This window comes from Toxoplasma gondii, chromosome XI (assembly GCF_000006565.2).
Source record: "Toxoplasma gondii ME49 chromosome XI, whole genome shotgun sequence".
NCBI classification, from domain to species: Eukaryota; Apicomplexa; class Conoidasida; order Eucoccidiorida; family Sarcocystidae; genus Toxoplasma; species Toxoplasma gondii.
This window is the reverse complement of record NC_031479.1, coordinates 3,490,278-3,511,156: the sequence shown is the minus strand read 5'-3', so window position 1 is coordinate 3,511,156 and position 20,879 is coordinate 3,490,278. Positions and strand designations below refer to the sequence as shown.

At 51.8% G+C, this 20,879-nt stretch overlaps 1 protein-coding gene across 1 annotated transcript; it reads left to right on the top strand.

The window, feature by feature from the left end:
* The first annotated feature begins 1,364 nt into the window (after nucleotides 1–1,364).
* TGME49_313590 (hypothetical protein) lies at nucleotides 1,365–20,801 on the top strand. The gene is made up of 17 exons (XM_018782779.1): nucleotides 1,365–2,933; nucleotides 3,934–4,202; nucleotides 4,873–5,127; nucleotides 5,610–6,023; nucleotides 6,574–7,928; nucleotides 8,990–10,564; nucleotides 11,383–11,441; nucleotides 12,117–12,803; nucleotides 13,316–13,625; nucleotides 13,852–13,972; nucleotides 15,496–15,572; nucleotides 15,964–16,606; nucleotides 17,065–17,165; nucleotides 17,731–17,813; nucleotides 18,434–18,655; nucleotides 19,068–19,401; nucleotides 20,011–20,801. The coding sequence occupies exons 1-17, from the start codon at nucleotides 2,770–2,772 to the stop codon at nucleotides 20,251–20,253; spliced, it is 6,912 nt and encodes a 2,303-aa protein (XP_018635414.1). The 5' UTR covers nucleotides 1,365–2,769; the 3' UTR covers nucleotides 20,254–20,801.
* Nucleotides 20,802–20,879: the final 78 nt, after the last annotated feature.

The following is a 20,879-nucleotide window of genomic DNA, read 5'->3' as shown; positions in this document are numbered from 1 at the left end:
CGAACGTTCCCTTGTAACAAAACTTCCACGAAGATCATCGCAGTGTAGGCAATAATTATGCTACCAGCTCCGTAAATGAGCCCTGTTTCTCCTACGACCTTTGCCAGGCATGCCTGTTCAAAATCTGATGATGATGGCGCATTCTTCGGGTCTACGAGCACTTGTGATATCAAGTAGGTTTGCACAGTAGTATGAGGTTTTGAGGCATCATGGGAATGAAAATATCCGCAAGCATGTTGAGTCGGTTAACTTTGTAAACAGGCTGGTTGCTGAAAATCGGCAAGAAGGACAATATGAATGTAAAGGAATGATTTTTGAGTTGGAAGCAGGCCGCTCGATCAATATCTCCAAGAAAGACAATACGAATGCAGAGGAAGGACGTGCATTTTGTAATCGGACTGTTCAGTTGTAATGCACAAGAAACACAATACGAATGCCAATGGGCAGACGTAGAACCTGCTAGAACCATGACCCTCCTTCCCCTTGATGTCAAGGGTACGGAATTCCAGGACACTCTCTTGAGCTCTGAGCACGCAAGTGTGCCCTTGTTGCGTCTTTAGTATCTTCATAGCAGACAGCTTTGTACCACATAAAGCAGTGATATGCATCAATCTCAAGCAGAACCCTCATTCTCTTTTCAGTAAGGTGTGGAGCCCGTACACAAACAAACGACGGGTATTTACATCCTACTTGTCAGTACCGCACATCAGGTCGTAGTTGAGGTGCCACTTGAATCCCGTAGAACGCTTGCAATCCTACTTGCGGATTTTAGGTTCTCCTTGAATCCTGTTTGGAACAAGAGAGTTGGTAGTCTAATTGTAGGTCCAAAAGATACAGTCCCAGCACAGCAGCGGTTAAACTAAAGGTTGAGTGTGTATCCGTGTGAAACGGGTTTTTCGAAGCTGAAGTTGGAACGGTATGATGAATGCGATTAAGCAGGGTGCCGTTTGAATATTCAGGCCCCCTAGAAGCTTACGACAAAAGTCAAACTATATTAGGCTTCACTGGGCATCCATGGTGTTCCGTGTTACCGGATAAACAGCATACTGTGAATGTAATCCATCTTGCTAGCGTGTCCACACAAGGTCCCATCACTTACAGGTCCCGTCCGCAGCAGCGTTGTCGGATGCTACAAATCATCACCAACAAACTGCCGGCAACCCCCGAGCACTTTCTCCAGCTAAGATCTTTCCAAAACCCATATTTCTTCGAGGAAATCCCAATCAGCGGATGTGAGCTACACTAGTAGCTTTTCTTGCTCAGCAGGCGGTTGGCGTTCCCCCTTTTGGCGCACATGCAGCATGTCTGCCAGCTACTCCGCTTGTGCTTTTCTTTTAGCGCTGCTTCTTTCAGCAGAAGGTAAACTGGAACCCTGAGCTGTTTCTTCTTTTCGTTTTCGCTTTTGTTCAACCCTTTACCGGTGGAATGAGACAGGAATTTTGAGGCCGTTCCTCTGAGAACCGTGGGACGGGAAAAGACGATTTTTCTCCGCGTCGAGTCCCTCGAGAGCCCTTGTCTTCCGTGTCGATTGCCATCTCCCTCTTCATGCAGAAGTTTCCATCTCTCTGTTCTTCCCTTCTTTAACTCATCTGCCCTCTTGTTTTGCTCCTCGTTTAACAACGTGCCAATACACCTGTCGTGTCCTTTGCCAACCTAACCCACCATGTGGTCCGGCTTTTTTCCGAGACTCTCCTGTCACCACATTTCGTTGTCGTTCTCACTTCCGTCACACTTACCCGTCGATTCTGACGTTATTTTTTCTCTGTGTGTTCCATTTAGTTCCTTCCGTTTGCGTTCCTTGTTCGTGCCCGTCCTTTTCCTCCCGTGCTCCCGCCGTCCCGTCGCGTCTCTCAGGTTGCTCGCGAGCTGTTCGTGAGCCTAGTTTCGAGTGTCTGGACACTGGAGAAATCGAGCCCACGAATGTAGGAAAGGAATTTTGTTCCGTACCGCACTCGTTTCAGTGTTGTGTGTCATCGTGGTGAATTGCATTTCTGCAGCCTCCGTTCGTCGCGACGTTCAAAAACTCGAGGAAACGCGCGAATTGTCTTCATGCACGGCGGCAACTAAGCCACGTGCTCGGTAGCATGTCGTCGTGGTTTGGGGAACAGCTTCACCCGTGATTCTGTGCGCTTTTCGCAGTTTCCAGCAGGGGAATAGCCGTTACACCGGGCATTCCCAACCACCTTGAGTGCAGCCCCTGGGCTGAACTCTCATCTGAGAGCAGCACTGCGACTGTCGTCCACCGTTTCGTTCACTTGTGGGTGCAGCGACCCAAACAGTGGCACGCTGCTTCGCCACAGGGTTTGGCGTCGGCTTCTTTCTCCCCGGTCCGGACATTTTTGCATGCATGCACACCCGCTTGACGTGGGTCCTCTTCGCGTCTCTCGACACGAGCCACTGCCTTCGTGCATCTGCCGTTTTTGAAGAAATGGAGGTCTTATCGACGACTCCAGCGTTTCTGCCGCCCCCCTGTTCTATCGGTCTGGATCAATAGCGGGCTGGCCAACACTCCGTGTGACCTTTCTGTCCTTGGTCTAGCCTTTTTCTGAGAGTCCACAAAGCTTAAAGAAGGCGGGACTCCTGGCTTGCTCCACTGGTGTCTGCTGCCTACTTTCGTTCGTACGTGTCTGCGTCGCTGCCGTCTTCGTCGCGCGTTTGAGCGAAGAGGCCGAGTGCGGCTGAGGTTCCACGAGGCCTGCGACAACGCCGAGCCCACGACTGCGGACTCACAGGCGGCAAAAAGGGAGGAGCGCGTCTGTTCTCTTCTGGATGAGGAGCAGAGAAACGGGAGGACCGCAGCGGGAGAAGATCAGCAGGAAAACAACAAGGATGTGGTTTTGGGGATCCGCCGGCTTCGCCTCCGGCGCCTTCAAAGACGCTGTCAGCCACCATGGATCGTCCAAGCAGGACTTTTTCACGGAAGGACACCTTCAGTACGTTTTACCCCGTAAAGGAGATGAGCAGGAAGAGACAATTTGCCCTTGCCTTTCGGCAACTCGGGGGCCCTGTAGCTTGCGCTCCCGATGCGCTCGTGTCCGCTTCGCCTGCTTCGGCTTCACTTCTTCCCAGATGCTTGTCTTCTGTGAACTTCGTCTGAAATGTACTCTTGGATGGGCGGCTTCTTCGATTTGCCGCGTGGTAGTTGTTATACCTCGTGCTGATCCAGTAGCGGCATACGGCTTATATGGTAGATTAGCGCGCGTATGAATAGCAACAGAAAACGAGTACTTAGATGCTGCGATGATCGGCACCTTGGCTGCAAGTACGAATCTGGTCTCGGCTGCCACACATGCGCGCGTTTTTCCGTGAGCATTTCTGTCGTTTTCCGCATGAAACCTTTTCACTTTGTTCCCGTCTGAGATCACGGTTTGGTGAACTAGTCTCGTTTCATCAATATCGTCACAGGAAGGTCTTTAGATTTCCATGGACGGAGTTACGTATGAGACAACCTTCGCGTCCGTGGGGTGCACCTGCTCGCTCTTATCTCTGTGGGGCTTCAAGCTGAGAAGACATCTCCATTCTTGCTGACAATCGCCAGAGCAGGGAGATTCTTTTTCTAGCAAGCGTAGTGTCGGCAGACGGCTTCGTCGATTGCATGCAGCACGATGCAAGACCGAGCTTCTCCTTCCTGGCCAGAGCCCCTCTCTCTCTCGCTCCCAACAGCTCAAGCAGAGGAAAGTGTACATGCCAATAACGGACGGAAAGGGGTTTGTGCGTTGCGATTGCCTCGTCTTTGTTGCCCGCTATCCGCTTCTGATGTACTTCGTTTCTACGCCTTCCAGGAGATTGCTGTCTCCTTTCTTCCAGCTTGTGCTTCCCTCCCTTCCTATCCGGTTTTTTCATGCCTGTCTCCTCTCTCTTCTCTCTCTTCTCGCCGGTCGTTTTTCCGCCCCTCAGTCTCCACCACAGTTCCGATTTCTCTTCTGTGCACAGGGACCTGTTTGATGCGCTGCATGCATTCGACACAATCGACGATCGGAACCGGGATGCAGCCGTGGAGATTTTGCGACAAATCGCGGAGCTGCTGGTGTGGGGCGAGCGCCACAAGAACGAAGCCTTCTTTGACATTTTCTGCGAACAGAACATTCTCTCGTACTTCGTCGATATCGTCAGCCAGCCTCGCGTCGCCAATGCAGTCAAAGTCCAGCTGCTTCAAACCCTCAGCATTCTCGTTCAAAACACTCACCGAAAAACAGCTATCTGTACGCTGCAAATGTGCATACATGCATATCGGTCTCTCTCTGTCTGTCTCTCTGTCTCTCTATCTGGTCTGTCTGTCTATATCAATGGGTCTTGGTGTCTTCAGTCGTATTCACGTGTGAGAGTGGTTGCTGATGAGAGTCGCATGACTGGATGAATTAGAATTGCCGCGTCCGAGCCGATTGATTGAGTGTCAGCCTCCCATGACCTCCCGTTCTGCTACAGGACTCTTCGTCACTTGCTACATATCACAAATGCTTCTCAGTCTCCGCATCCGACCCGTGCACTCGCACATTCGTCCTCACCCATTTATCTATCTATCTATCTATCTATCTATCTATCTATCTATCTATCTATCTATCTATCTATCTATCTATCTATCTATCTATCTATCTATCTATCTATCTATCTATCTATCTATCTATCTGTGTTATCTATCTATCTATCTAGCTATCTATCTATCTGTGTTATCTATCTATCTATCTAGCTATCTATCTATCTGTGTTATCTATCTATCTATCTAGCTATCTATATCTATCTATATGTATCTATCTATATCTATCTATATCTATATATATGCGTGGGTGTGTGTAGAAATGCCTTTGCCTCTTGGCGTGAAGGTGGTCGCTGGTCTGTTTTTGGGACTGCCGTTTGCTTCCTGGTATCTCTCAGATTACCTCTTTAGCAACAACTACATAAACACTCTGCTTCGTACGCCGTACGACTTCAGCAATGAGGAGTTGGTCGCATGGTACGTATCCTTCATCAAGGGACTTTCCCTTCTGGTCAATCACGACACCGTGAAGCTCTTCCTGAACAAACGAGCGCCGAGTTTTCCTGTCTTCAGCGAGGCAGTGAAATTCTTCGTCCACAGAGACTCGATGGTTCGCACACACGTCCGGACTGTCACGCTCAGCATTTTCAAAAGTAGGTTCTCCAGGACACCCATGGTCTGACCTTTCCAGAAAAAGGATTGCACTCTGGAAATAGTCGGAATCTCTTTCTCGACACGCATATATACATATACATATGCATATACATATATGTATATATATATATATATATATATATATATATACATATGTAATATGTGTGTGTGTGTGTGTCTAGAGGTCTCTAAAATTGATGCATGCATGTGCTTGAAGAAAACATGTCCATACGTGGTCGCGCTGTATATGCCCATATCTGTGTCTGTCTGCTGACGGAGGGGTCGTCCTTGAGCGCCAGGTACTGGGACAGACGAGGCTTTACACTCCTTTTCTTGCTGTTATCGTCTCCGTTTTCGAATCTTCCCCCCTTCCTTTGTCGTTCGCTGTGTCTCGCTGTCCGTCTGTGTCTCCGTAGAGTCGCTCTGAGCGAGCGCTTCTGCAGAGCGTGCGACTTCTGTTTACTCTTTGCGTTTTCTTCAGTTCGGGAGCCGGTCGTCGAAGAGTTTCTTGTTCGGCACTCCGCGTTTTTCTCGCACATTGCATGCTACTTGCGTGCACAGTGGGCTGAGCGTTGTAGGGGTCTTCGCGCTTGCCGCCGTCTCTCTCCTCGATACCACGCGTCCACGACGACTTCAACTAGCTCTCGCTCCGCTGCGTCGGCCTCGCCCTGCGGCAGAGACACACCGGGAACTGCGGCCTGTGTCGCTGCGCTCAAGAGTGGCTTTTCAGAATGCGAAGAATTCCTATTTTACATTCAAGACATCTTCGGCATCGGCGTCGAGGCATACAATACCCTTCTCGTGGAAAGACTTCTGCTCTACACCTACTTGCCGCTTCTTGTGGGGTGTCTCTGTCGAGGCGCGCCGCGGGAGACCACTGTCCGACGGTTCGCTTGTAAGACCATTCGGCAATCAGCTGCATGCAGTCAAGACTCCAGCCTCCAGACACAGCGCTCACGGGATGTCATCGTCGACTCGCCATGCACATCAACGGCCGACGTCGTTGGTTCCCAGTTCGTCAGGCGTCGCGGTTCACGTCCACACCTCTCTACATGCTTCTCCATATGCATATAAAGACATAAACACATACAAAGATGGATTCATTCACATGTATATACATGTATATATATATATATATATATGTTTATGTTTGTGTGTGCATATGCATGAGCATGTGCATTGTGTTTTCTGTTGGCGTAGAGAAGACGCGTTCGATGCGAGAAAGGCCTGGTTACGAGCGGTGCGGCATGTTGACACCTTGGCGGAGGTGGTGCCGGCCGCATGTCTTTTTGACATTCGTTTGATAATGCGACGCAAAAAAGTGCAGACATCTGCACATTGGTGTTGCATATGATTCCATTGTCCGTCTCCAGGTTCTTGGCGCTTGTGAACTGCCACTCTTGTGTGTGTTTCGCGTTTTTTTGTGGGTCGCTCTCTTTTCTCAGTTCCTGACGCCGAACCAACCTCAACTGTCTCTACACCGGGAGGGGGCGACTGGGGTCGCAGTGGGACACAGGGTCCTTCTTCGCTCGCGCGTCGTCTTACGCGTGACCCCCCATCTTCTGCATCTTCGAGTCGGAACTTTAGGCGTCGCTCCCGAGAAGTCCTTTCTTCTCCCATGTCTGTTCCTCTTGGCTCTTTTCCGTCCTCTCAGCGGCCAAGCATGCCGCCTTCTTCCTCAGCTCCTCTCTCTCAGACCCTCTCGCCTGCTACCTCTCGCTCTCGACCTCGAAGAAAATATCCTTGCCCTGCCCCCTCTCAGGCTTTCTCTCCTGCTTCGTTTTCTCCTTCTCATTCGTCTTCTTATTCTTCCTCTCCCTGTTCGCCTCTTTCCTCTTCCCCCTCTTCGTCTGCAGCGTCTCTTCCTTCTCTTCCGGCTTCCTCTGTGGCACCTTCTCTGTCTCCTTCTGCGTCGTTTCTGTCGAAGCGAGGGGAGAGGGGAGACAGGCGGTCCTCTCCGGACGCCCTGCGTCCGCGGCATCGGTGGAGAAGCAAAAGCGTCGGCCGGCAAGCGACGCCTGCGGATGCTGGCGAGTTTCTCTTGGCCTCGTCGAACAGAGGAAACGCAGGCGACCTCCTCTACACGCGAGGAGGTCGTGCTGTTCCGCGAGCACAGGCAGAGAGAGACCAGTCGTCGCCGCGGCGAGGAGAGGCGCGGGGAGAGACGGAGCCCTCTGAAGAAGAGAGCGACAAAGCAGAGGCGAGGAGAGGGGAACTAGGCAAGAAGGCGCATGGGAGAAGGGGAAGACGACATGACGCAGGCGAACAAGAGGGCGAGGGAGACGCGTCTCCCGAGAGGCGCGGCGTCGCCGACGTCCCCCCAAAAAGGAGACCGAGGAGACTCAGAGGCCCTGCAGAACTCGAATTGGTCATGACGCCTTTGACAGGACAGACGTCGAGACGAGGAACCGCCGAAGAAGACCCAACGACAGAAACTGAAGCCTCAAGGGAAGAGCCTGCGGAACGCGAAGCTGAAACACACGCGAAGAAGGGCAACGCGAGACGCCTTTCACGGTCAAGAGCGAAGACCGAGACTCCAGGCTTTGTTCAGAAACGTGACGCGAAGCCTGGCTCTGAGGAGGCTGTTGCAAGCGAACGGACGAGGCATGTGGAGTGGAGGCGAAGGCGAGAGAGGGAGAGAGGAAGCTTGAGAGACAGCGGGAAGCGCGAGGCGCGGGGGGCCTCTGTGCCCGTCTCGTTTGCCTCGTGTGCCTCCACTGACGACGCATGCGGAGGCCCCCAGACGGCAGACGACACTCCACAGGTCGTCGCCCTCTACCTCCTCATTCAGTCTTTCACTGTAAGTCCCGAAGAGCAAAAGGCGACAAGAGGAATTCTGCGAAGGCGAACAGGGGTTTTCACAATGTCTGAAGGGACGCGAGAAAAAGGCTGCATGCGCGGAGGGATGGAAAGGAAGAGAAAACGAGATGCTTGCCGACAGGCAGGAAGGGAGGAGACGAGAAATGGAGCATGCACAGGAAGCGGAGAGAGGGACGGGCGCTCTGTTGGTCAACGAAGAAAAAGTTGCCCAGTCGGTGTGGGTCAGGCTAGGCGTGGTATCGCATGCGGTTCGGATGTAGAGTCCGTGGAGAGGAACCAGGAGGAACGAAGAAAGGTGAACATAGCGGGGGAAGACGAACTGAACAGAAGCAATCCTTTTGATGGATGGCGGTCGTGACACACCTTGTTGTTTCGAAGAGAGAGAGAATCAAGCGACAAACGGGGCTCTTTGTCAGACAAGAATCCATTGTTTTAACGCACTCGAGAGAGATGCAAGACAGGTCGCTCTGATGATAGAACCGTCTATTTCAACTCTCCACACACTGCACCTGCTGTGTCCGAAAAGCGGTGGTCCTGTCCTGGGTATGCTGAATTTCAGTATTTGATCCCTCCAGAGACCAGACTTCACCTTTGTCTCCTAGGATAGAGTTCTTTGTAAAGTCTTTGTAAACACTGATGTCGTTTTCTTTTCGCTGGTAGAGCAACGGTATCACATAAAATCTACACAAAGAAAACGAAGTTGAGGATTTCGACGTCTCCCGATCCAGAGAATGGCTGCGGATTCGTGCAGCTCTGCAGATGCACTGAAGGCTTCTTCTCGTTTCCTCACACACGAGCTCGCTTTGCCTTTCCTCTTCGCGTTCCGTCTGTCTTTGTCGCCACTGTTTCCTTCATCTCGTTGCCTTCCCCTCTTCTCCTTTCTGCCCTTTCACCTGGACTCGCGTCTCCACTTTCTCTCTCTTCTTCCCTGTCTTCGTGTCTTTCGTTTTTCCTGAACCTCTCACTGTCGTCACCGCAGTTCCCGCATCCTCGCCCTGTCGCGGGTCCTCACTTTTCCTCGCGCTTGCTGTGTTTCTCCAGACGATCCAGCACCCAGACCTGCTTCGACCTGTGCTCGCGCTGCTGCTGCTTCCTCGCGTTCCGGAATCGCTCCTTCGTCTCTGCGCCGCCCACTTGCCTCCGACCCCCGCGTCGTACGTCGCCTTGGAGAGTCCGGCCCAGTGCGCCGGGCGTGTTGAGTTGTTTCTCCCTGATGAGTCCGCCGACGCGGCGGGAGCAGTCGAAGACGAGAATGAGGCAGCGAGTCGCTGGCGCGGCTGCAAGCCGCCTCAGGGTGGCGGGGAGGCAGGGCGCGAACGGAGAAACTCCGCTGTGATCAGGGCAGACGGAGAGATGCCACAGGCGAGAGGCTTGAAGCGAGAGCTCGGATCCGGAGCGTCGGCGACGACGACAGCCAACAGGCCCACAGGGCGAGCAGAAGGTGACCCGCTTCGGAGCCGGGAGCGGGAGACACTTGTGAACGGGCGAGAAGAGAAGGAAACAGAAGGTAAAAGAGAAGAGCGGAGAGACGAGGAAAACAACGAAGAGGGAGGAGAGAAGAACCTGACACCGACTTTGACAGATGCAGAACACGAAGAATTCGAAGGATCAACTCTTTCTCGTTCCGCGTCCGCGTCGCGGCCGCCCCTGTTTGCGTCGTTTTCGTTTGAGCGAGGAGGCCGTTCGCCGGCTGAGAGAGCCTCCAAGGAAGCGGACAGCAGGCGACGTGGTGATGCCCGGAAGCGCTTTTCACTCTCTACGGGGAGAACGAAAGAAGCTGTGTCTTCCTCGTTGCCTGCTAGAGCAAGCAAGTTCGAGAACGCATTTGTCAATGCTTCGACAGCCTCGAAAGCCTTTCGCTGCACGCGGGCCTCCTCGGGTGTCTCCACAACTGGGGGTGTCTCCACAACTGGGGGTGTCTCCGCGCCGGAGGCCAGTGGCGAGAAAGGGCGGACGAGAGACGGAGAGGAGACGTCTTTCCTCAAGAGACATGACGGCCATCGCGGCCTTCAGTGTGGAGGTTTCTGCTCTTCCGGAACCGAGCAAGAAGAAGGCGTCCTTTCCTTCCCCTCTGCAGCTCAGAGAGACTTCGGGACCTGCCCATCACTCTCGGCGTCGGCCGTCCTCGCGACACGGCGTCCGCTGCTTCAGAAAGCTCAAAAAGAGATTCAACGCGCGTTCGAGGAAAATCTCTTCTTCTCTCTGTGCAGCGAAGACGTCTCGTCGCCGATCTCAAGGTGCCAGTCGCGCTCCGAGAGCCATGCTCGACAGACCGTCTCGGCCGTCTGGGGCGGTCTCGGAGAAGGTGCAGGAGACGGAGAAAGAGGTAGCGAAGGATGTCGCGAAGGCGACAGCGAAGGGAGAGAGGAGCAACCGAGACGGTCAGGGCACTGGGCGTCGGAGATGGGGGCGGAAGGAAGAAGACCGAGTTGGGGATCCAGCCGAGACAGTTTCCCTGAAGAAGATGAAGACACTGTGTGGGTGACGAATCCGTATCGGCGAGCACTTGAATATTTCGTTGGAGCAGAAGCCGCCTCTCGGAGACGACGCGACACTGCAGTTCTCCTCGGCGGCGCGTTGCTGCATGCAGTGCTCTCCCACCCGACAGTCACTTCGGTAAGGCTCGCTCGTTTTTTTCGTCGTGGAAGTCAAACGACCTTTCTCTGAATGAAGTCGCGGAACGGGAGGCGTTCACCTAGCCATCCCATCCGGTCCTTGAGCGGCGTCGACGCCTTTTTTCTTGTGGAGACTGACCAAGGACCCCCAGGGCGCTTTAGCGGTGTCCCGACACCGGGTCCTACGCGGGGATGACTCGTTCGGGGAAACCACGAGAAATCGCGAAGACGCAGGACTTTTTCGCACACAGCCAACGAAGGCTGTATGCTCGAGATGCATAGGCATTGTGGTAGACTACGGGGCATCGTGACGATCAGGAAGCCCCCAGAGAAGCGCGACATGAGAAAGAGGGTAGGGGACAAAACGACATGGGCGGTGTTTGTGTTTTCCGATTTGTCACACTCTGGTGCGCTCTTCGTGAACGTCGTGCAGAGTGCATCGTGAATCCCGGTGGGCAGCTGTATTTGAAGAACGAACGTTTGGTATTCCATTCAGTCTGTACAAATTGTCATGGAACTTGCACTGGCGTCTCCTTCCTACAACTCCTTTTTGTGCGGAGCAGTTAGACGTACCCATCGATATCAGATCTGAATCAGCGGCCGAGGGAGTGTGAGGCAACGTAGGGAGAACCACAAACCACCGACTAGGTGAGGAATGAAGAGTGTACCGCAGTGCGTCCTGAGTCGCATCAGAGAGGTGAAAAACGCTTTTCAGCTCTCGAAAGACGTCTTGATCGAACTGCGTCCCTCGTCGCTTCGACGCCGATGTTCTCTGCGGTTAAGCACCAAGACGGATCTCTGTGGTTTCTCGTTCTTCAGGTTTTTCTGCAAAATGCCGGACTTCTGCCTTCTCTGCGCCCGGCTCGCGGGCGACGCGCGTAGGTGCATGCGCCTCTTGCTTCTCCCCATCTCTCTCTCTGACGTCGATGTTTGGATGTCTCTCGTGATGCCGAGGGTGTTCTTCTTCGGGGAGCTCCCATGGCCCTCGCGTCGTCCAGCGTTCGACCTAAATCATGGCACACACCACTCAGACGCTCGTCCGGTCCATGTCGTCGCTCCGGGAGGGTCGCATGCTTCGAGGGTGACGCTGTGAACTGTTAGAACTGCAATCTGGAAGGCAAATTCAGAAAGCTTTGAACGGTTGTCGGACACTCACCGGTGCTTGGCCTTGGCGACGCGCTGCCTCGCGAGGCTGGTTCGTCTGCGAAACAATCTGCATGCGCGACGCATGTCCTTCTTGTCGCGCGAGAATTCCTTCTCTCTTCGTGTCTGTTGTTCTTCGCCTTCGTGGTTCGCAGCCTTCAGAGAGGGACCCGTTGGCCAGACTTGGATGAATCCCGAGAGAGAGACAGCGGCCCAGGCGCTGAAAATTTGAACGTGGATTCCTGGAGGAAGTCGCTGCATGCGTCGAACACATGGACGTGCATGCAACCAGCGTGCACACTGCCAGATTCACGGTTGGGCATGTGTCTTCCTGGCCTCCAGAGGACCGTGATAACCAAGAAACTTCGCCGAATGATTTGTCGCTTCCCCTGTTCGCTTCTCGTTTGCAGGCCGCGTTTCAGACGGTCTATGTCCCCTGAGAGTTCTTATGGGGACCGCGTACTTGCTTCGGCCTCTTGTGTGCCGCTGTCTGCGTTCGCGTCCGCCGCTTCTTCGTCCTTCACTGCTCCCTCTCCTCGACCGACTTCCTCGTCTTCCCTGACTTCTTCGAGCTCGGCACCTCCCTTCAGTACGCTGCATGCGCGTCTCTCCTCTTTCGTGTCTCTCCCCTCGCGCGCGGAAATGGAAACGGAGGAGAGAGAGTCGCCGCGAGGAGCCGACGCAGATTCAGCAGGCAAAGGAACACCGACGGCGGAGGCGGGAGCTCTCGAGGAGAAGGGCAGACTGGAGGATCCGAAAACGACAAAGAAGGATGCAGAGGAGCCTCAGGCGGCGGGGCGAGAAGCAAGAGGGAACAAACAGAGAGAGGAGCGTCGGGAGGAAGAAGATGCATCTGAGTTGCAAGAGGAGGCGAGAACTCCTCGGGCGCAGGACTGGAGGAAGACAGCAGAAGGAAGTGAAGAAGAGGACGCAAAAGAGACCAGGTTGAGAGCCTGTGGAAAATGCCGAGATGACAGAATGGACTCGCGACCGGGAAATCAGTTCCGCATTGCCTGCAGGTGGTCGCTTTTGAAGGCGCTTCTCGACGCCGTCCAGCAGAATGCACACGAAACTTTCATGAGGCCTGTCACAGTGACGTAAGTCAGGTCTTTGCTTTCACTTCTGCATGCACTCCAGCTCTCAGATTCAGTAGCGAAAAAGTACACACTGCCTCTCCCCGTCTCTCTGGTCCATAAAACGCCCCAAACGACTCACACATAGATCTAAGTGGATCTCAAATCGACGTGTAACAATCGCTGCATCCCTCTTATATACTTATCGATCATCAGTCGATGTATCTGAAAATATATTTGTACTGAATATATATATATATATATATATATATGTGGATATATAGTGTATTTTGTATATATGTTCATATATGTATGTCTGCGAGTAGTCGTGCAGCAGTCGTGAAGATTGGGGTTGTCTGTCTCTCAAGACGTGGAGTCCTCTTTTGTATCCGAGGAACATGTATCTTTCATTCGTTGATTCGAATCCCTCGTGTTTGGGTCGCTGAATAAAGGTGCGTCGGCACCTTGATCTTGTTGCAGTTTTTTATGAACCATGTTGCCATCGTTTCGTCTCTCTTGTCTGATTTGTCTCGCAGCTTGGTATGTCGCGTAGCTAGCCTGTGTGTGTTGTCTGTGCTGGGGCGTTTGGGTGTCTCTTCGCTCTCGCCGGTCGTCTCCTCGACGCGCGTATCGGGAAGTGGAAAAGTCGGCACAAGGAGAAAACGGTTCCTTCTTCTGCGCCTCCTCGATGAGGGCCTTCGTCGCCTTTCCTGCAAAGTGAAAGATCTCCGGAAAGCTGCAACAGCCTCCGTTCAGCTCGCTCTCATGGACGCAGACACGCATGCGCATACAGACGGCGGATTCGCCAACCCAGACAACAACCACTGCCCAGTGGCCCTCTTCTGGGTGAGTGGAGCGGCACCGCGCGAACCGAGGTCTCTGACGCTTCGTTTCACCGGTCAGAACGCCTCCCGTGGGAAGCGACCTCGGTTCTTTGTTCAGACCGGCGCTCAGATGGCCCAGACTGTAGACGCTTTTCAATCGTGGACGAGATGCATGCAACTCCCACACACCTTGTCTTCTCTCCACCGCCGTCCGCGGCCTCCGTTTCCGTTTGCCTTCTCTCTTTCAGGAAGAATGGGAGTCTGTGAAGAACGCGCCTCCCTTTGACAGTGGCGCTCTGAGTCGAGACGCGCGCATGCTCCTCCCTGCTGCAGTAGCCGGCATGTCCTCTCAAGGGGGCTCTGGCGCAAGTGAGAAGAGAAACGAAGACGAAGAACTTTTAAAAAAACGCGAAGCCATGCGGTCGCCCACTGACACGAGGACAGACACACGCAGTTCCGAAAACCATGGCATTTGGATCGGGACTTTTGTAGGAACGCAGGGCGGTCTATCTCTATCCATCTTTGCAAGTATACGTCTTCACCTACTTCCACCCATGCTTCACGCATCGATGCAACAGTGAATTCTGGCTTTATATATAAATAAATACGTCAGTCTTTGTATAGCTGTAGCTGCATCTACCTATCTACCTGTGTCTATATCTATACCTATATATATATATATATATAAATACGTCAGTCTTTGTATAGCTGTAGCTGCATCTACCTATCTACCTGTGTCTATATCTATACCTATATATATATATATATATATAAATACGTCAGTCTTTGTATAGCTGTAGCTGCATCTACCTATCTACCTGTGTCTATATCTATACCTATATATATATATATATAAATACGTCAGTCTTTGTATAGCTGTAGCTGCATCTACCTATCTACCTGTGTCTATATCTATACCTATATATATATATATATATATATATATAAATACGTCAGTCTTTGTATAGCTGTAGCTGCATCTACCTATCTACCTGTGTCTATATCTATACCTATATATATATATATATATAAATAAATACGTCAGTCTTTGTATAGCTGTAGCTGCATCTACCTATCTACCTGTGTCTATATCTATACCTATATATATATATATATATATAAATACGTCAGTCTTTGTATAGCTGTAGCTGCATCTACCTATCTACCTGTGTCTATATCTATACCTATATATATATATATATATATAAATACGTCAGTCTTTGTATAGCTGTAGCTGCATCTACCTATCTACCTGTGTCTATATCTATACCTATATATATATATATATATATATATATATATAAATACGTCAGTCTTTGTATAGCTGTAGCTGCATCTACCTATCTACCTGTGTCTATATCTATACCTATATATATATATATATATATATATAAATACGTCAGTCTTTGTATAGCTGTAGCTGGATATACCTATCTACCTGTGTCTATATCTATACCTATATATATATATATATATCTATATCTATATATATATATACAATATATATATATATATATATCGATTTATGTCTACCAACACCTGTCACCGACTAGCCACACGGACCTACTTAGGTATGAGCATGCGTTTTTCGGAGTTTTCCTGTTGGGGTGTGGTTTTCTCTGTGAAATGGTGACGACGGTGGCAGGGGTGCATTGGCATTCCACTGTTCGGTTGGTGCATGAGTTCTGTGTATGCATGCGGCGATGCGAAGTGGAACTTGGCATCCGTACGCTGTGACGTCTCGCCTCCGTTCCAGTGTGGAGTTCGCATGCACGCTGTGAAGAGGCGAGAATCGTTCCTCTCGGCCTCACACAGACGCACGACGCTCGTTTATTGTCTTGTTTGTTCTTCTCTGCTGCGCTGTGCGGGATGACTTTTTTCTGCTTCGACAGGGAGCGGAGAGACCGGCGAGCCATTCCTCTGGCGCGAGCCGATGAGCTCGCGAGAGTCGCAGCGGCGCGCGGTGCATGTGAGTTCCTTTTTCGATTGTTTCCAGAACTTCGCCTCGGCACCCTGTGTACGAATACTGAGTCTCCATCCCGGCGGGCATCTGTGGATACGCACCTGGGAACTGAGGACCTTTTTGTTTAAGGTTTTCGCGTTTCCGGCTTCGGAAAATCAACGACATCTTGCACACCCATCAGATGCGTTTTCTCTACATCCCATATCCGAATGCCTGAACTCCTTATTCAAATGATCCTACAAACAGCACACCAATCTATATATATATATATATATATATATATATGCGTATACGTGTATATACATACATATGCATCTATCCAAATATATATATATATATATATATTCTTAGAGGAACGTGCACCTATCTGGAATCCGTGTCTTTGTTTTTTTCTCAGGAGTGGAGGGTAATTCGGCAGCTGTGCAAAGAGGTGGAGAGAGTGGCATCGATTTATCACCAGGTTCTGGGGTCTTCTTCTCTTTCGCCTTCGCCTCTGCGTCTCCATCATCTTGCGGAGGAAGCAAGCGCTGTGCTTCTTCCTCAGGCGACTAGCGAGGAACAGAAACTGTATGCACGGCTGTCGAGGGAGAGAGAAAAGGAGCGAGAAGCAGACGCCTGTTCGGAGGCATCTGAGGGCGACTCGAGTGTTTCGGGGGACGCCCAGAGAGATCTCCATCGTCGTGAAAGAGGAGAAGGCACAGCTGGACAGCCGAGAAGCGAGAGAGAAGAGGAAGAAGGAGACTGTGTCGGTGGGTGCTCGCAGGTGTGTGGGGGCGCTAGCGCCGGTGAGAAGAGAGAGGGAGGAGAACGAAAAGCCGCAGAGAAGAAGGGCAGCCGACAAAGAGACAGCCGAGAGGGAGAAGCCACAGGCGAGGCGTCGTGGGCTGGAGATGGGAGTTCTTCTGCCTTCTCAGAAGGACTGGATGAAAGCCGCCGAGCAAAGATATCCGAGACGAGAGAGAGTTATGCGCTCTTGTTGAAAAAGGAGGAAGACAGCAAAGGCAACGCCTTCAGCGCCGCCGTCACTCCAGACCTCTCCGGTAAGGCAAGAGCGAAAAACTGCGAAGCGGCGAGCGACACTCGCTTCCAGCATGCAACTGTGACTCTGAGGGTCTGGGTGACGAGGCAATGACTTGTCGCGGGAGCGTTTCGGTTGCAGGCGTTCCTCCGGAACATGTTGCTTCGTTTTCTCGAGGCTGTCTGCTCGTTCTGCTCAACTGTGCGCTGTCAGTTCGTGGATCGAGGAAATGCTTCTGTGCGTTTTTATTTCCTCTCTGCGGCCGTGTACATGTGGATGGTGTCTCCTCAGTCGGTGTCGACCTGCACATGCTCTCTGGATGTCTCGCACTGTTTGTCAGCCTGGAAGCCGCAGCGTTGGAAGGCTCTGCGTGTGCCTCTGCGTCGCTCTGCATGCGTTTGAGCGCGAGGCGGTTGCTCTCACTTTTGGTCTCTCTGCATGCGCATGCACTTTGCGTTTTTCGTCTGCATATATGCGCAGTGGGGATAGCTGGGGTGCTGCAGAGCGAGGGCAGACAAGTCAGCGTGTGGCTCGAAGGGCGCAACTTCATCCGGTGCTTCGTCGACACTCAAGAGGGCCTGGTGAGTCTCAGAGAAAAAGAACTTGTTTTTCGCGAGGAATGCTCGACGCCGAGGACTCGCTCGCCGAGTCGCGACCTCTCAGGGGAATGAACGAGCAAGCCCAGCGTCAGATCAAAGCGTTCCTTGTTTTCTGGGAGACAGAACAGTGCGCTTTGTCGTGAGGAAGAACTCCGAAAAAGGAAGACAGTTTCCTGTACCAACTCTGGGGCTGCCTTTCAACATCCGAAACTATACGTGGAAATCATAATACAAATGCAGGCATTTATATGTATATACAAATATATATATATATATATATATATGTTTATATGTTTATATTGCATGTTGATTTGTATATGACTCTCCGTTGCATTCACTGTGGATTCGTTTTCGCATGTGAATGGAAAAAAAGTCAGGTGGAAGGATAGGTGTAGAACCAAAAAAAAGCTTTGTTCCTCGTTTCTTTTCGAGTACGTGCTGTGTGTGTGTTTGCCTGCATGCAGATTAAAAGTGTAGATTTCAGGATTCGTTTCTCCGACGTTTTTTTGCTGTGTCCGCAATCTTGGATCTGCGTCCTTGTCTGCAGGCGCCGCGCTACTTCCTGCAGAGCGAGACGCACCTGCTTCTTGTTTCCCCGTCGCCTGAGACGCCTGGCCGGGCTGATGTTCGGTGAGTCAGAAGCGTAGACGTTTTTCTCCGCGTTTGTCCGCGATGGTTTTGCGCTCTTTGCATGCGCTCTCACTGTCTCCTGCTGTCGAGCGAAGACCCTGCTTCCGCCCTTCGTCTCCGATCCCAAGCGATCGTCCATTCGCGTTTTCCTTCCTCCCCTCCCTTTACGCTCGATGGAGAACAGCGCGAAAGAAGGTCTCTCGTCTCACACGCCTGCTGTATGTGCTCTCTCTCTCGGAGACTTACCGAGGTCGATGCAGTTGCTGCGTACCTCTGGCAGGCTGTGTGTGATGATTTTCTCGCGCTCTCTGTTGCCTCGTTTTCCACCTCTCCGTCCTTTGTAGGTCCGCCTTTCTGAATTCGTTTTTACATCTGTTTTTCTGTTCTGCGTTTTCGATCGAGATGCTTCCCGTAGTCATCTGTCAGTCGGTGGCTTCCCCTGGGTGCCGACAGTCACCTCCGTCTGCCGCGCGTTCGCGAGTCTCTGGAGGGGCGCAACGCGTTTTTCTTTTCTCGTTTGTTTTCCGGCCTCCTCGCGTCCGATCTCAAAGGCCACCGTGTCTCTGACTCAAGCCTGGCGATTTGCGCTTTTCTGTCCACTTGTCTGTCGGCTTCTCCAGAATGGCATGTCCTCTTGCGCAAGTGGAGTCCCGAGTCGATTCGACAGACACCTCGCGTCTGAGACTTCTCGTCGCTTCTTCAGCGACTCCCCCCGGAGACGCAGTGTGGAAACGAAGCTCCAACGCGGGAGACCAGCTGCCGGAACGGCGCCACTCTCGCTCTTCTTCTTTCTCGACTGACGGCCCTATGCAGGCCTCGAAACAACAGCGTTCCGCTCTCAAGTAAACGACTGTTTAGGCGTTTTGGTTTTCAGATGCCAGGACACCTTTTGGAGTTCAGCGGTCCGAGAGGACGCGTGCATTGGAACAGCCAGAGAGGAAGGAGAGTGTGCGTTGTTTCGGATCCAAAGAGGCGTTGGGAACGCGAGAGATATACTGTGACTTTCCCCTTGTCTTGTGTCCGACGGTGTTCTGGCCTTCTCCGTTCTTTGCGCCACGGCGCAGCTGCGCTCTTCTTCACAGTTTTTTCCTCGCTGTCCAAAGCGTTTCTGGGAGGACCCACAGCCGTCTCTCTTCTGTCACACAAACGTTTTCCATCTGCCTTGTGACGCCGCGACGCTTCCCCGCTTCTGCCTGTCTGTGACGCCTTCACTCCTTCGCGGCGTCTGTGGTTCTCCGCCTTTTTCGCATGCAGATCTCCCGCGCTCCAGGTCTCGTCTGCGGCCGGCGCGGTGGTCTGCCACTCCTCAGGCGCGCTCGCTGGAGACTCTTCTGCTCCGTCGATTCCAGTTGCGACTCCTGCAGAGGGTCTCGGAGCTCGCAGCGACGGTCCGGGATCTTCGTCTCTCTCCGTTCTTGTCGGCGGAAAGCAGTCTGGACTGTCTCGTCAAATCGCGTCTTCGTCTCCGCCTTGGTTGTCCTGTTCGCCGTCTCCCAAGTCGGGTGGAACTTCGCGCGAGCCTTCTTCGTCTGCTCACTGGGAACTCCACTTGTCTTTCGAAGACACTCTCCGATGCTGCATCGTGGCGGTGAGAACCGACGAGAACGCGAGCGAAAGGAGGCAGAGAAAGAGAGGCGAGAAGCGATGACAGGAGCAGAATGGACAGACGATATAGAAGAAACAGCAGGAAACAGATCAGACGAGAAAGAGCGAAGGGAAGAACGCATATGCGCTTTGCCGGGTGGCGAAAAGCCGCAAGAGTCTGGTTCAACTCCACAGTGAAGCGTCAGAGGAAATCTGAAGCTGACAGTCCTGCACTCGCCTCGCCTATACTACCGTCTAGATGTTACATCTGCGCCACAAAATCATTTCAGTCCTATTTATATCTATGGATATAAATATATATATATATATATATATATATATATGTGGATACATATGAATATAAAAACTCTATATGTATGGATATGCACGCACATATATGCAGAAATCTATATACATATAGATACGGTGGATAACTGCATAACTGGATTTATATATATATATATATATATATATATATATATATATTTACGTAGGTGTATTTGTTTGTGTTTGTCGATTGTGGTGTCATGTGCATGAAGTGGAGTGGAGGAACGAGGAATTGTTTGCATGTGTGGCGTTGATAGGCTCGGGTGATATTTTTGTGTTTCTGCAGAAATCGATTCAAGAAGGCCGGAGTAAACTCCGGGCCGCCTTGCGGGTGTACATTGACCGTTGTCTAGAAGACTCGAACGCGGACGACTCTCTCTTCTCTGCTCCTTTCGCTTTTCCGCCTCCTGTCTATCACCTTCTCTCGTCTTCGCCGCGCGCGCGCTGCTCCAAGGCGGTTGTCTGTCGAGGCGCAGAGAAGAGCAGACCGAAAAGATCGAGTGGAACGGAGACAGAAAAGGTCGAGTGAAAAGCGTCTCAGGCGTCGAAGCAGACCCGAGGCCCAACGCGACAGCGGAAGGGCAAACGCATGCGTTTCGTTTCGTGCTCGGAATTCTCCTGAAGCAGGCTTGTTAACGCTTTAACTTTGATGTAGCAATTTCGAAAACCTCCAATTCCTCGTGTTTCTCTGGGGCGTCACGCGTCGCCGAGCAAAGAAATTCTTCTCAGAACTCTACACCGGCAGTTCCCCTTGTGGAGATAGATGTTTTTTCGAAGCGCGGGAGTATCTGGCGACCTCTCCCCACTGATCGATGACGCATGCGCGCGCGCTTTACGAAAGGCCAGCAGCGGCACTGTGTTACGAGTCTTCCCCCGTAGGTAACACTCTCACGGTTCTTCGGTTTCGTTCGAGACAAAACCGACGATGTCAGCTCAGCTTCCACGCTGCAAACGATCTGAGAGACTCCGACACTGTCGTCCCCAGACGCTCAACACAAGCCGGAGATTGAGGAGTGCAACTCACTGTGACCAGGGAGGGAATCGCAACCATTCCTCTACCATGCGCATGTATATATATATATATATATATCGTATATATGCATGTAGATGTACACATCATAAATGTATGTATGTAAAGCCTATATATAATATTTG

Bases quoted from the DNA above. Each gene is read 5' to 3' on its own strand.
- TGME49_313590 (XM_018782779.1), top strand. From the start codon at position 2,770: ATGAGGAGCAGAGAAACGGGAGGACCGCAGCGGGAGAAGATCAGCAGG. The intron at 15,573-15,963 runs GTGAGTTCCTTT...TTTTTTTCTCAG, and splicing joins CGCAGCGGCGCGCGGTGCAT to GAGTGGAGGGTAATTCGGCA. The intron at 19,402-20,010 runs GTGAGAACCGAC...GTGTTTCTGCAG, and splicing joins TCCGATGCTGCATCGTGGCG to AAATCGATTCAAGAAGGCCG.